Source organism: Colossoma macropomum, unplaced genomic scaffold, assembly GCF_904425465.1.
Source record: "Colossoma macropomum unplaced genomic scaffold, Colossoma_macropomum, whole genome shotgun sequence".
Taxonomy (NCBI): Eukaryota; Metazoa; Chordata; class Actinopteri; order Characiformes; family Serrasalmidae; genus Colossoma; species Colossoma macropomum.
In genome coordinates this window covers 27,456,385-27,472,114 of record NW_023494789.1, presented here as the reverse complement: position 1 = coordinate 27,472,114, position 15,730 = coordinate 27,456,385, and the positions used below count along the sequence as shown (strand labels likewise).

Genomic DNA, 15,730 nt, shown 5'->3' with positions numbered 1-15,730 from the left:
TAGAGGTTAATTAAAATTCAAAATGATGAAGTACAGAGTGAAAAACAAAACAAAAAAAAATTGCCACTGTCCAATTTTGAAAGTTACCAGAAGTTTTACTTTATCTATCATTTAAGGCAACTTGAATCTTTTCAGCTGCTTTCCAAACAGAAATCGGTACATCATCTCTCAATATTGTTAAGACAGTCACTACAATAGCACTGTTTATTTTGCCACACCTGAATTAAATAAATGACGCTTGACATGAACTCGGAATGAAACAGTCCACTCATCCGTAGTCATGTTATTCCATTCAAAAATCCAGTGATTAGACAGAAAACAGAAAAGCTGCTATTGCTTTTAGAAGATATGTGAGATTCATTACTAATTCTACTTGAGATGTACTTCACTTAATTTATAAGCAAACATACAATCATAGATGCCCTGAAGATGCTCCAAGGATGTGGCTCCAGTCTGCTTTTTCCGAACCATCCACGGCACAGGTCAACATGAAACTATGTTCAAAAACACGAAAATGATGTTCAACAAAAGAAATAAGGGTACAAATAATTTCACACTCTGTGGAGTAAGCCTTCTTTTCTGTGATAAAACAACAGGAAACTGTTATTCTAAAGGGGCACATACAAAGTCACGTACAGAGAAAGGACTGTACAACTGTACATTCAGCCATGAGTAAACTTCTAATTTAAAATCACACACGGCTCATCTGCTTGGTAATATGAAGGGAAAGATTAAGGTAATGTCTTTAAGAGTCCTGATCACTGGTATCAGTGCAAATTTTCAATTCTTTAAAAAAATTATTACTTCAGTAGTTAGGAGAATATCTGCAAATGCTGTAGTCTTGTCTATATCTAGATGCCAGAAAAGACTCGTGTGGGGTCAAATAATCAGATGACATCGTACAGATACAGAATTACTGGCTGCCCTCTGGGTGAAGCATGGAAAATCATTTAGACACTCAATCGAGGATGATTAACGCAGGACGGACAGTACATTTCTTATGTGAAAGCACTTTGCCAGGCATAGTTCAGTTGGAATAGCTCAAATAAGCAGTCATTCCTCCGTCGGATCCAATTTCACTGTTCTTAGTATGTTATCTCTGCCATGTCAGCAAGAAAACAAGATATAATGATGCAGAAGAAAACAGGATGCACTGGTAGTGATTAAGTGCATTTTTTTCCCAGATACAAGCTTCAGCCTCTTTCTAGATTACACATTAAATCATCAAAATGACTTCATCTGTTTCAATACAACTGGACTGAAGTAACTTCACTGTATGGTTCATAGAGTCTTCAGGCAGATCATATATGGTAAATAACATTGTTTCTTATGCCTTTTATTTGCAGTAGGTGCAACAACTGAAACCCATAACTAACAGAGTCACTATGCCTACTCCTCTAACCGATCAGTGGTCTGAAGATAACGAGATGCTATCAGAGAGGATGCAGAAGACGGGGCAGACAAGAAAGAAACGAAAGAGAATGTTTAACGTTTTTCACTGTCAGGATACCCAGCCGAGCGTTTTCACAAACTGCACAGCAAAAACTCCTAAGAGTTTCTGGACATTCATCAAAAAAGCTTTAGCAGTATGTTTGACACAAGAGCAGTGAGGACTTACATTACTCACTGCTTACAGTACAGCGCAAAAGCCTTCATTTACTTCATTTCCAGTCAAAACAGCATTTAAATTAAAGTTACTAAATTTTTCAGGACATATTTCTGAAAAGATCAGATATACAATACTTGCATAAGGAAGATGAAAGTAAAAAAAAAAGTGAAAACAGGAGTTTCCAAAACTGGAGATAAAAAAAAACTGACAAAAGATGTAGAGAAAATAAGACTCCTAGACCGCAAGACCAGGTAGAGCACAAGAACTGTCACCATTAGATAAACAGAACTTCAAATTTTCATATTTGAGAGAGAGGAGAAAATCAAGCTTCGCTCTTGCTTCAGATCTTCAAGCATTTACTGAGAAAATGAAATATTCATGAAAAAAAAATAAATTTTGTAAATGAAACAAAGCTGTTGCTCTCAGAACAATGGACTGTCCACCCCAGAGTCCAGACCTCAACATCACTGAATGTGTATGGAATTACTTGGATCTTGAGAAATCAGCAAGTGCAACCACCTTCTAAAACTTCAAAGATTTGGAAAAACATCTCTCCAGATTTTTTTGAAAACAGTGAAAGCGAGTCTCCTGAAAAGAATGGAAGCTGTAATAAAGGTAAAAGGTGGACACAATAAAAACAGACATTATATTTAGTTGTCAAGGCTTCTATGTAATTGTTTATTATGTTTATTATGTGTCCTGTTTTTTTTCCCTGACACTGAAAACAAATAACTTATACTCTAAAATTTGTCTTTAAATTAACTTTAAATTAATGAAGGGTTTTGCACAGTACTGTATACTGAATCTAGCCTTTTTTTAATCTAAGAATGAATAATCATCCACATTAAACTTCACCTGATAGACTAGAAGTGTTCAGGCAACAACACAGTTTAAATTCCATGGTATAAACATCTGCCAGAAGTTAATGTAAGATTAATTTATAAAAAGAATTAAGCTCCAAACTGGTCCAAAGCTGACTTCTTCCCACATAGCCAGTCACAGGGTGGCCGATCAAACAGTTTTAACAGTCCTCCACTGAGCCTTATGTATCAGCACTCGCACCTGCAAAATGGAGGAGGCCCTCACTATATTGGAATAGAGACGATGGTGGGCAGCTCTCCTATGGGGGGAGGGTTGTACTTTTCCACTCGCATGAGCCGACGAAGTATGTCATCTCTGTCTCTGGGCCAGCAGAAGATGTGTGTGTTCTGGAGCCATGTGGGAACGTGGCACTGGTGATCACAGAGGTCAAGTTAGAACAGAATAGAAAGCTTAAATGTAGTGTAATAGATTTCAATTCATGATCATTGAAATCTATTTCAGTTTCAATTAACAGTGAAAAAGGTCTCTTGATGATTTACCCCTTAAACTCCAAGATTTTTTCATTCAGTTATTTAAGGCACATTATCCAGTAACTAATATGAATTATTCAGTGACTACTATAAAATTATGATCCAAGTTATCCCAGAGATTAACAGACATGCAAATGACAAATACTACCCTTCAGTGTAACAAGTTTAGGCAGCCCATTTTAGGGATACTGAAATCTGATTCTTTTAATTCTTTTAAATCTGTTTTTTTTTATGGAGGTTAAATCTAAAGCTGGGACCACTTAAAGATCTTAAATTATTAATACTGGCAGTGAAATTAATAAGTACATTCTATTGTCTGTTTATGTTGTGGTTGTTTCCGCAGTTGTTCAAACCTTCAGTTCTGGGGACTCTAGTTTCCACACTAGTAAAAATGCCATCTGAAGAGTGCAAGTATTTTCCTGTTGTTATTTCAGTTTTTAAATTTAGCAAATAACAATAATTGTGCATTAAAACATGCAGCGGTGTGTCCTCGGTAGTGGATGCGTTTACTTATTTTCACTTCGAAAATCAACAAAACATGTAATTTGACTGTGGGTGCCCAACTTTTTGCATACAACTGTACTGAATTTCGAACTGTAAAAAATATAAAAGTATTAACATTTTTTCCCTTTTCACTGATTTCTTTAAAACTGCTTATCGTTGCGGCCCTAGTTTAGCAAGCAAAAGTTAAAAGGTTTTTGTCTACTGAAGAGAATCTAGAGTTGCTAGCACCATAAAACTTCACCACCACTAATAAAACAAGCACAACAACAGAACTTAAAGCCCTGCCTAGGATGAGTGAAGCAGCAGTTCATTTGTGAGCATCTGGTGTTGCTATAGTGTGAAGGTTTTCATTTCTTTTCCTAGCAGACTGATGGCAGAAGTAATGCCCAGCCTTACACCACACGACTTTTCAAGCAATTTCACTGTCACAGACGTATGTCCAATGTTGGTATAAAATCGTGAGAGTTTTGGTGGCCTGGCCTGGCCTGGGCTTGCCACAAATATTTTCTAACTAGCCCTAAACCTTATAATTCTCAACATCCATAATTTCATTCTGGGTCACATTCATCCGCTCCAGAGGGGGCGAAAGGGTGTGGAAAGAAAGCAAGAGAAAGAGAAAGAGAAACTGCACGTATGAGAGAGAGGGAAAGAACGAGAGAGTGTGAGAGTGAGAAAGAGAGAGCGCGGGCAAGGGTGTGTTCTATTGGACTGTGCAAAAGGAGGAGAAACTAGTGGAGTTGTGGAGTAAGCAAGAGTGTCTCTCTGACGTTTCTTCCCATACATACCGCGATAGAGTGGAGAAGGAAAAAAGGTGGACAGAAATTCTGGTGTCTTGTCTTTTTGGCTGTTTTGTTCTGAATAAAGCACTGTAGGGCAGCTGTGGCCAAAAGCTGCTTCTTTATCTGCTGCATTGTTGTAGTTTTTCTTCTTGTAAATTTCCAACAGGAGTGTGAAGGAAAATAATCTCAAAAGCAATTTAGTTGCAGTTTTGCAAACAGTGATCCCGCAAGATCCTCAGTTTCTGCAAATTCATAATCTGTGACTAACAACTCTGTGACTGATGACACATTGCGTTTAGATGTGAGAGGGTGTCAGACTTTAGTATTTTCAAAGTCTTCTAGTGGATGGTTAGCGTAAGATTTTGTTCATTAAGAAGTTGACAAGTCACGATAGACTTACTGACGTATACTGAGTGACGGCATTGACATTTATAAGTTAACATTAATACTACAGACATCCTGATTCATAATCTAAACTATTTCTTTCATCTCCAACCACCTTTTAGCTCAGCTTGCATAGGATAAAGAGCATTTTAAATGCAATGCTTGTCAAACAATAACTTTTGTACCTGTTGTACGAAAGTTGTTGTGTTTTTTAGAAAAGAGTTATTGCAGAATGAATCTTACTTTCTTGGCTCCAGGAAACAGTACAGGAATGAATCTGAAATTCTTGCAACCGTTCTGAATGAATTCATTCTGTAACTGAAAGGCAAAACACAGCACAGTAAAGGCTATGAAACTAGTGAACTTTCCACAGAAACTGAGATTTGCTCAGAAACGAACAAAAGAATTAGAAAACACATTCACACCTGCTTGTGGATATAGACAGTGTTGAGCGTTTCATCATTTTCCATGCATAACGCGGCATTGGTCACAATCTCATAGTACTTCGGACTGATGATGATAATGATCAGGTAGTCTTTCTGAAAGGGAAAAAAGTGACACTTCCACTGAGAAACAGAAACGTTTTGGTTTCAGAAGAATGTTTTCACATTTAGAAGTTCCAAGATTATGGGAAGTGATGCCTGTTTTGTGTTATTTTTGAACATAAAACCTGTGTAAATGTTCCCACTATATTTAAGATGTTTACTCACAGCCTTAAGAATCATATTTATAATCACATTTGAAGTCGAAGCTTTAAATATTTTTCTTAAGTTTTGAAATGAAGGGCACAAGATAAACATCTCATCATCACACCACTGGTTGTATAGTGAGTGGCCATAACAAAGACATAAGTAGTCTTGTTCTATACCAACTTATTTCAGACTACACTCATTTTCCAGTTGTTTCATTTCTGCAACAAGCAAAATGGGAATTGGGTGAGTTGGGTTGAGGTAAATAAATGTAAACAAAAGAAAACAGTAAATGCATTTACTGAGACACATCATGGGGTTTTTCTAACTACGCTGGTGCTGGGGCAGCACTGAGTAATACTGGTGTGTTTGTTAGCTATGTAGCTAATTCGAATGCTCCTAGCACATATACTAGCAGAATGAGTGTTTTTTTTTTTGGACATATTTTCACCCTTGCTCAACTCTGCATCTGATTCTGTAGATATCCGTGTGAGTATTTGGGCGCTCACAACAGTGTAGTGTATCATTTTGCGAGTACAACAGGTATTAACTACTAATCAAACACAGCTTGAAGGAAAAATGGCCAAACAGCCAATCTGGCCACTTTAGGCTTGTACTATAATGTCTGCATTCAATAAACAAGAAAAGCCATTTAAATAGTTAATTGCAATTATTTAGATGACAGCTAATCGTCAGCGAAAACCTTCTGATCGTGACGGCCCTAATATCAGCGGCCTGAAGATGAAGGAACATAAAACCTCTTACCTCAGCAATGTACCTCTCCATGAAGTCTATCTTACTTATGCTTCTGAAATGTTGTTCAAACATGTCGATCTAAAAACAAAGAGCACAGGTAACAATTACTGACCTGAATCAAGTTCATTGTCCTCACTTGCCATAACTGTAAACAGGATCTAAGTGCAGGAGTGTTTCAGAGAAATCTGTACCAGGCTTCTATCAGCTTAGTGTTGATGGCATCTTTAAAAATGTATGCCCTCAGGTATAAGATTGGTTTCCCTAAGCCAAAAATTTGAAATTCCTCATTACTCAGTTTCACACAGTATCAAGTTGTTTTCTCTCTTACGTGAGTGTAGAAGCCATTGTGTCTCAGCAAGGCGACAAAATTGATGACCTCTTTAACATGTTTATCACTGTCTGCTTCGTAAGTGACAAACACCTTCCCTGCAGCAAGAGACAGGTGATGAAGAGGCGTGAAACACAAAAAAAAATAACAACACCACAACACACACATCCGATTGTGCAAGGAAAAGCGCATTCTTTAGCTGTTCTCTTGTGTTAAAATGCCTGACATGACTGTTTGATGACTTGGTTTCTGAAAATAACCTTGGAGACATGAGAGAAATTATTATAAAAACATCACAACAATATTTCCAACATCAACACTAGCAAAATTAAAAGCTAGAAATGCCAGTAAATTTCAAATGTCTTGAACCGTGATGCTGACAGTAATGCCTTGTGAAATAAAGTCATATCACTTTTGTAATGTTCTTTAAAGTCATATTGCATTACAGAGTTATTATATAGTATATTTTTCATAATATTATATACACTGATGTTCAAATGTTTGGAATCACTTTTAATATTAACGCTATAATCTGATTCAGTGTCTTAAAGTGTGTACACTGAAATACTATCATTATTTATGGCCATTATTTATTTATAGTAATTTCTAAAAAGGTTATCTGCTAGAGATTTGATAATTTTCATTCAAACACAGTGCATTCTAGATGTTCATTTTATTATAACTTCATTCTCAGTGTTTTACAGCTTTCTCAGTTGTTATGGAATCAGATAGCTTACTACTATTAATTGAAGCCTTTAAAGTGTGCTGTTATGAGTTAAGAGTAGTAGCATCATAATGTGATCACTGTATACATGTATCCTCAATAAACTGGGTTTGTATTATTGGAAGCAGTGATTCCAAACTTCTGATCAGTAGTGTATAAAGTATAGCATATCATTGATGTTGGAACAAAACTCTGAAATCTCCAGGTTGCTATTGGTTCAATCAGCATAAAATCTGCACGGAATGTAAAGAGCAGCTAATGTTTTCAAATGGTTAAAAAAAAAGAAGACAAAAACAAATCTGGAGTTATGAGGTTTGGATCTGATAGAGGCAGTTTAGTACCCTGCACAAATAGTGGCACCTCTGTTAAACATAAGCAAAACAAGCTGTAAAACATTCTTCATTGCTCATCCTTTTAAACTTTTAATTTAAAATCAGACCTTTATTATTAACTACAATGATTTAAAGAAAAGACCTAAATCTGATCATTAAATAAATATTTCCTCAAATCTATGTGTGCCACAATTGTTGGCATCCCTAGCAATTCTTATGAGTGAAATGCATCTGAAGTAAATTCCTAATCATATTTTATGTTGAGCATTGAGCAATTAAGAACACTTAAATGGACGATCATGACTTTCTGTTCCACTGGGGTTTAATTATGGGGTGACACACAGGCCAAATTCCCTTAGTCATCCATCACTATAAGAAAGACCAAAGAATACAGCAACAATGCACAGCTGAACAGTTGAAAATACCAGTGTACACTATCAGGGCAATAATTAAGAGGTTTAAGGCAACTGGAGATGTTAAGAACCTGCTGCAAAGAGGATGTATGTCTATATTGACCCCACACAGAGTGACAAGGATGGACTGAGCGGCCAAAAGAATCTCCAAGAATCACAGCTAGGGAACTGCACACATTAGTTAGGCGTTGGGGTCTCCAAAACTACAATCTGATGGCACCAAGTTGTTTGGGAGGATTGCTTAGTCTCTGCTATCAAGGACCAAGAGATGGGTTTGGTATAAACACAAAGACAGCCATGCAGAAAAGTATCCCATCCCTGCTGTGAAGTATGGTGGTGGATCTGTGACACTAAGCAGCTGTTTTTCTTCCAAATGACCTGGACAACTTGTTCAGACACATGGTATTATGGACTCTAGCAGCAGATATTAAATCAAAACCTGCCTCAGCCAGAGGGTTCAAAGTGGACTGTGGACGGATCTTCCAGCAGGACAATGATCTACAACACACCTTAAAAGCAACAAATACATGATTTGCAGACCACTTGATCAAGGGTTTGCCCTGAGCTGAAGAAAGGGTCCCCAAGCATGGACCTTGAAATCTGTAGGATCTGGAGAGATGTTGTATGGAGGAATGCTCTCAGATTTGTGTGTTCTCCAGTCTCATTAGGCAGTATAGGAGAAGATTCAGAGCTGTTCTCTTTGCAAAGAGAGGCTGCACAAAGTATTAAATGAAGGGGTGCCAAATATTGTGGCCCACATAGATTTGAGAAATTGATTTTTACTGAAAGCTCAAAAGAACAAGCAATAAAGAATGTTTTTTACATTCTTGTTTTGCTCATGTTTAACAGGGTTGCCAATATTTGTGGAGGGCAGTATATTTTAGCTTCCATTAACTAATAACTGCGAAAACAGGGATCACTCACTCTGCTCCAGAGAGAGGGGTGCTGTGCTTGGAACACTCTTTGGCTGAGGCTGAACAGACGGGTGCCTACTTTCACACATTCAACACAAGCACAGCAATAAACCAATAAACATTTTTCACTTTGACGGTCATAATTTTCCTCTGAGAATAAGATTTGTTGCTGACGATAACTTATCACACTCAAAACCAGAGAAAATACTACCAATGAAGAAGCTCTTGATCTGACTGCTTGGTGTTCTTGGGAGCTGGAAAAGAGAAAGTGAGAGAGTGAAATATCACAGTCATCGACACATCAAACATAATTTGGCTGACATCAGCACTCAGTTGATAAATAAACAAAACAAGGGTGTTTTCTCCTAAAAGTCCCTAAGTTCTTTAGACACTCTCAGTGTTGGGCGATATGACAATGTTATCGATGTTGTGGTAAGTTACATTATGCTACACTTTATATCGTGGGTATCCTTAGAACTTCTAGAACACCGAACAGCCACATGTCTCATAAAAAAAGACAGATTTAGTAACTGCATAAATTGTAAAGTAACAAGGAACTGACTGGACGTCAGGCTATTATGCTGCTATTTCATTTTATTTATTTTTGCCTTTTACCAGTTATTAGATTTTCCTCCTGCCTCTTCCTAAATAGAACATTTTGCAAAGGTTTCATAAGGTGAACCTTTGAAAATGTACATATCAAATGATGCAATAAGAGGCCAATAATATCAATATAGAGCTCTAAAAAGACTGTTCTTATAAAGAAAAACAAATGTTTGTTAAAAGTGACATTTACATGGTGAAAAAGCCACAACAAGGATCTTGGGACAAGTCAAAGCCAAACTCTGCCTTGAAGACAACATTTATCTCAACAATCTCAAGAGACTTGAGAGATGTGCAGATATGAAATTTGGCATCAGATCAGTTGAAGCACTTCCTGCCCCTACTTGTCACACACTCTATCAAACAGCATATAGGACACTCCTTTCTGAAGAGTCCCTCTACTCTCTTTCACACTTCTTTGCACAGTGATAACTGTACTAAAGTTGAGTAAAGTTGACCAGACACTCTAAAGGTGAAATATTTAGACACAGGTGAAAGTGACACTCCAGAACACAATGTAAGTGTCTCGTCTTTAATCATCTGAAGTACTGAAACCAATGTGAGCAAATATCTGTAAACAATATTGGTTAATGGTGAAGTGGCAGCAAGTAAAATACACTGTACTTTTAGTGGTATGCTAAAGTTTAAACCCCTCGGTCAAATTACGTTTGTTGATTCTCTAAGTGAAAATAAGTTAGCATCCTCTACAGGGAGCAAAGTTAAATATGGCATTTTCCTGCATGTTTAGCACACAGTTTCAATTTACTTAATGAGGTTAACATATTGAGAAAGGTTTTGTGTCATAACTTTTGCACAGACCACATTTTATGTTTCATTTTCAACCCATTATGTTAAAATCAGCAAATAAACACTAATCGTGCATTAAAATTTGCAGAGGTTTGGCTGCCCAAACTTTTGAATATGACTGTAGTAGCTAACTTTTCTTGAGGATCCACTTCACTTGGATAGTTTTTTTTGATATTTTCTTCTTTTTCTCAAAATACATTCAGTTGCATGTCACAGAAAAAAAAATAGTGAGGAAATATTTTGCTTTTCAAATGTTTAAAGAGTTTGTTTGAATGATCTTGCACATAGCTGAGAAGAGCTGTTGCATTCTAACTGAAATGATTACAATTATCAAAAACACATAAGCCATGTATAAGGATTACAATTACTTTTAAAAACACAATGCAATGCTTGAGTACGTCAATATTTCAGAATTTTGAAAAGTCACTAAGAACTTTCTAACTTCTTTCAGTTCTTTGGCTTCACCTCATGATTTATGTACATGTTTTTTACATCACTGCACATTTCAGGACATGTATTTACCTGTTCTTGCAAAACAATACTTATACTTGCCTCATTTGAACTGGTAGTGATGATAATAATTAGATGACTAATATACCAAAACAGATTTCTAGCAGAACTGTATCATACAATCATCTACATACACAGTACATGATATCATTGGTAAACTTGAACTTTTTTTTAGGTTGCTTTACAAAACGTTTAACAAAGTTATATTCAATTTGGGAGCCACTGGCATGTACTGTGGCTGTTAAAATAACACCTTACTATATCTTTAAAATAGTAACTTTAAGAGAAGTAACTTTTAATATAAGTTACAGTAAATTCAATAATTTGGTAATTCAATTTGATTTTGATAGTTTGGTAATTAATCTCTGTTGGTCCATTCATCATAAATTTCCACATAATGTACAGGTAGCTGGCATGTTCAATGATATAAAAATGGAGAGGTTTTGATCAGACTGCGGTTACATATGTAAGATATACATATATGCTACATATACTTTTACTGAAACACAGACAATGAACCAAGATTTTTTTTGAAGAACAAAACATTTATTTAGCTCAAAAAATGACTGCATACTTTATTATACTATATTGTAATTGATTCCATTATGTCTAACATTATATAGCTTTTCTTTGTTCCCTGACAGATTTACCCCAAAACAGTATAAATGTCATGTTAAATCTATAACACAGTCAGAGACAGAAAGAGTTGCTGCACTTACATGAAAATGAATGAGACATGTGGTACTGCAGCCCATGATGAAGGCTTTGATTTTCCCAGCATCCAGCATCCAGTGGGCCCTGACTGCAGCAAGAAGGCCTGTGTGAAGGGCATGGGCATGGGGGTGGGTAGTAGCCGTGCTGGGCTAATGCAGTAGGAATGGAGTGCAGTGAGCGGGGCTGTTCAAGACTGCTCCCACCTGGACTGTGTCTGCCTGGCAGAGAGTGCGAACAAGAGGCCTCACTCTGATAGCCACAGAAATCTCCAGATACTAGGCAGGACAGATGGCTGCCATTGGAGAATCCTCTCACCAGGCTGTTGTATGAGCTTGTGTGCAGCCAGTCCTCTTTGTGGGGCTCCAGGGTACTGAAACAGCCCTCAGCCTGGCTGGGGAAGGGCGTCTGGGGGCTGTAGCCAGCTGGGAGACCCAGGGGAGGCTGATAGGGACTGTAGCTGGACTGGGCGTCACTGCTCATGCTGCTGCAGAAGTCAGAGAAAGCCGCCGATGTGCTTTGAGAGAGCTCGTTGATAGGCAACATGGGGTCAGCAGGTAAACGCTGGGGGTCAGCCTGACGTCTAACACTGCTGGCCTCAGAAACAGAAGCTGCGTCTGGAAGGGTGTCCTCAGCTTCGGTTTTACTCATAGTTTCGTCGTTCTCTTCTGGCAAGTTGAGTGACTGAAAATTACAGCTGACAGATCGGGAAACATTACTTGCAAGAACTGGCAAGAAAAATGCACAAAGCACAATCAATGAACACAACTGAAAAAAAGCATTCACTTCAGCTGAGGCCACAGGGACCTGTAATGGATGTAAACAGCACAGTATGTTGTTTTTTACCCAATTTTCTCCCTCAATTTACTCTTTGCAAATTCCACCCACTAGCTAGGTCTCCCTTCATCACATAATGCCACTAAACAGGACACGTGTGGCACCACTGCATCTTTTCGAACTGGACAGCTCATCATGCTTGATGCAGAATGCTGCCAATTCTGTCAGCAGACAGATACCTGCATTGGCTACCACTGGGCTAAGTGAGTGGGAGAGGGAGGACCATCCTACCCACCCAGACAGAGCCCACTGATGGCTGTGACACTGCGAGGAATCAAATTTTCAAATTGATGATGCTTAATATACTATGTTCATGAGCTAAAATTGTAGTCCATGTTGGGTTTCACCTCTGATTGTTTGTTACATTAGTAAAATGCCATGCTTTAAAATGCTTACAAACGTCCACACTAATACTAGCGTGATGATGTGCTATAACCCGTATCAACAACAATGCTAAAAAGCAAGCTGAACTATGGTCTGACTAAATCATTGGATTATACCTGTATGATGGTGAGGATGAATTGTGAAGACTGCACAACATCATTCTTTCAGTTACAAAATGACTGAAGCCATCTCAAGGCCCCAGCTGGTCGACAGACCTGCAAGTTAACAGGCAAGAAATACTGAAAAAGCACATTAATACCACTGCCCATAATCTTAATTGCAACATTGGCCTTTGCAGTGCTGATATGAGCATTCTAACATTTTCTAATTGTGAAAATTCTGGCCAAATGCTACTCATGTTTTGTGGGTTTTATGACAAATCAATGTGAAACTTCTCTAACATTTACGTTTGTTGCTCCTTGTGCTAATGCAGACCGGTTATTAAGACAGATCAATTATTAAATATTGTGTTAATCCATGTTTCATATGCCTTATCTCACAAAACATAATCATACACTCACATAACACAATCACAACTGCAGTCTTAGTCCACATCATGTTACTTAAAAGCAGTAAACGGCAACATAAAGAGTATCAGTGGAATTTTTGCAACAACAGAGCAGAGCAAAGCATTCATCAGTGGAGTAAGTTAAAGCTGATGAGTGAGAGGTACTGAGGGGGTTTTTCTTGAGCTCTGTTTGTAGTGTATTATTACAGTTCACAACACCAGGGGAAACTACATTGATCCTGTGGAAACTCAGTTGTGACATTATGCTACATAAGTGTGGCTGTCAGCTACAGAACCAGAGCAATAACACAGAACAGGTTTAGTTGGAGACAAAGCCGAGGCCAACTTAATCATCTGAGTTCCTGAAGGTTCTATGGCCTTCGGTAAAGAATATGTTTGGGCGCGTGAGAAAAAGGGAGTATAGAAAAGGGGAGAATGAGAGGGCAAAAAAGAGAGAGAGACAGAGAGAGAAAGAAATACACAGCTGAGTATCGAAACTCAATAGCTTTAAGATACTCCAAGTTTCAACACCTGACCAGTCAGTGTTATGAGATAATGAGCATGTTTGTTCCAAAATCTCGACTGTGATTGGCTGCGTAGTAATGCATCAAATATTCTACTAGCCTAAAGGGATTTTTATTTCTAGCTTACTGTTTTACTCATTTTGGAATAAAGATTTCATACTACAAAATACCACATGGAACTAGGTAGTAATCATGAAAAAAAAAAAAATTCTTATATTTTTGTCATAACACTCATCAATCTCTTCCTTGCAGGGCTGCTGAAAACTATTTATTGGGGGTCAAACCAAAAAGAAAATCATTTTACATGTTCACAGTTGTTTAACTTTTAAAGCATTTAAGCATATGCATGTCGCTGCTGTCAGAATGAAACCTTGTATCTCCATTTTTGACTTTTTTCAGTTTTTGACATTATTCGAAAATACCTGTTGCCCTTTAGATTGTGTGTAAATGTCATGATGAATGGACCAAAACAAATGGCCTAAAATGACTTGGAAACATGTCTGGTTCCATTGACTTACATTAAAAGTGAAGTATGTTTTTCCTTCTCCTGTAAAGTTACCATTTTGGAGATACAAGGTTTTCAACAGTGATATAGTTCAAAGTGTTCATAGTTCAGGAATTGGTACTGAATAAAGATATAAGTGTTTGGATCAGTACAGATACCTTAACCTAGTAATGATTTAAAGGGGAATTTCACCAACTTTTCAAAATTTCTAAAAAAAATTAAATCATTGAAATGTAAACTAAGTCATTCACAGTGAAGTGGTTTGAAGGAGAGAAGAGTAGATTAGATTTCTTCACAGTGGTGGTAAAAAAAGAACCTAATGTTTTTTAGGCTAATCTAACCATTATTTTTACAACCCGAACAAACATGAGCTCTCCTGAAGTTTTATCCCTTTATTTGTAAGATTAAGAATGGTAGCCCAGTGGCAAATCTGAACAAAATTCAGTTTTCTTTGGGGACCATTTTGCCCTGCAGGTACCTCTCCACTATGAATATTTCACAAATATGCTTTAGGCCAAAAACTTTCACCTCTACTGTGAACAGTTCTAACTCGGTGTCTCTAGAATGGAGTATTTCACATCAAACCACTCTGAATGACTTTATTTACATCTTAACCATTTACTAATGCAGAAAGAGCTGAAAACATTAACATTACATCAATAATGTGTATTTGACACATAAGACTGGTATGATTTCATACTAGTATGTACCATAAGCAGAAAATCCAGCTGTCTGACCAACACAAACCCCGTAGAGAAAACAAGCTTTAGTGCAGCTAGTTAAAACTTCCACCTGTCAGCTCTGGGATTTCCACACACGACACGTGAGGCCACATTCTGACAGCAAGAGCTAAAAGCTAAAACTACAGGCTCGAGCCGACTGTCTGAAAACACACTCACTTTAACTTTGTATCTGCGGGCACCTTCACCTGAGCTCCATTTAGACCAGATGTATCTGAGGAAAAAGCACAAGAGAGAGAACGAGGGATAAAATGTTAGGTTTTTAGAGAGATATTTGTATATTGATAAGGAGCTAGACCAGAAAACCAAGACATGTCACTTCACAGAAATCACAGTAATCGCCATTAACGTTGTAATTTTCCTGACACTAACAATCGCCTAATTTAAAGACAAAAACAAAGAGGCAGGCCAGGACACGCTAGTGAACTTAAATGGGCGAACTTACCTCGCAGTTCAGCCAGCCAAGTTACATTAACGAAGGAGAGTTCGACCCTTTTTTAAACGCCAATCTCCGACAAGGAAATCGTGACTAAATCTGAGGCTACAGGTCGATGTTTTTGAAAGCTAAGCTAAGCTCCACAGGTGTCCAGTAGCCGCAGCTCTACTGGAGGTTTAGCCCTGTGTGCTTTCAGTAAGTGCTCTCTGTAGGTCGGCCCGCCTACTTTTCTCACAAAAAGTCCCCCGTAGCAGGGCTCGGAGTACAGCTCAGGACGCTCTTCTAGACTTTCAATAAGGCAGTTTCACTTTTACCGCCGTCTCGCACCCAGTGATGGGCTTTTATAAGAGATTTTACTTCAGGTGTTTCACAATAACACAT

General features: G+C 37.8%; 1 protein-coding gene across 3 annotated transcripts; it reads right to left on the bottom strand.

Annotated features, from left to right (window-relative positions):
• Positions 1 to 2,236: 2,236 nt before the first annotated feature.
• traf3ip2l (TRAF3 interacting protein 2-like) lies at positions 2,237 to 15,662 on the bottom strand. Of its 3 annotated transcripts, none has more exons than XM_036570694.1 (11): positions 15,359 to 15,662; positions 15,073 to 15,127; positions 12,753 to 12,851; positions 11,424 to 12,112; positions 8,996 to 9,038; positions 8,795 to 8,862; positions 6,402 to 6,499; positions 6,083 to 6,151; positions 5,054 to 5,167; positions 4,872 to 4,946; positions 2,237 to 2,841 (listed from the first exon to the last, which is right to left on the bottom strand). In XM_036570694.1, exons 3-11 carry the CDS (start codon positions 12,794 to 12,796, stop codon positions 2,695 to 2,697), a joined length of 1,347 nt encoding a protein of 448 aa, XP_036426587.1. In that variant the 5' UTR covers positions 12,797 to 12,851; positions 15,073 to 15,127; positions 15,359 to 15,662; the 3' UTR covers positions 2,237 to 2,694. The 3 variants fall into 3 exon arrangements, with proteins under 3 accessions (XP_036426587.1, XP_036426588.1, XP_036426589.1); XM_036570695.1 differs by having other exon boundaries at positions 8,795 to 8,859; XM_036570696.1 differs by lacking the exon at positions 12,753 to 12,851.
• Positions 15,663 to 15,730: the final 68 nt, after the last annotated feature.

Coding starts and splice junctions, on each gene's coding strand:
- traf3ip2l (XM_036570694.1), bottom strand. CDS start 12,796: ATGATGTTGTGCAGTCTTCACAATTCATCCTCACCATCATACAG. Junction 6,500..8,794: donor ACCCCTCTCTCTGGAGCAGA/GTGAGTGATCCC, acceptor CTCTTGCTGCAG/GGAAGGTGTTTGTCACTTAC. Junction 5,168..6,082: donor TGGAGAGGTACATTGCTGAG/GTAAGAGGTTTT, acceptor TTTCCCTTTCAG/AAAGACTACCTGATCATTAT.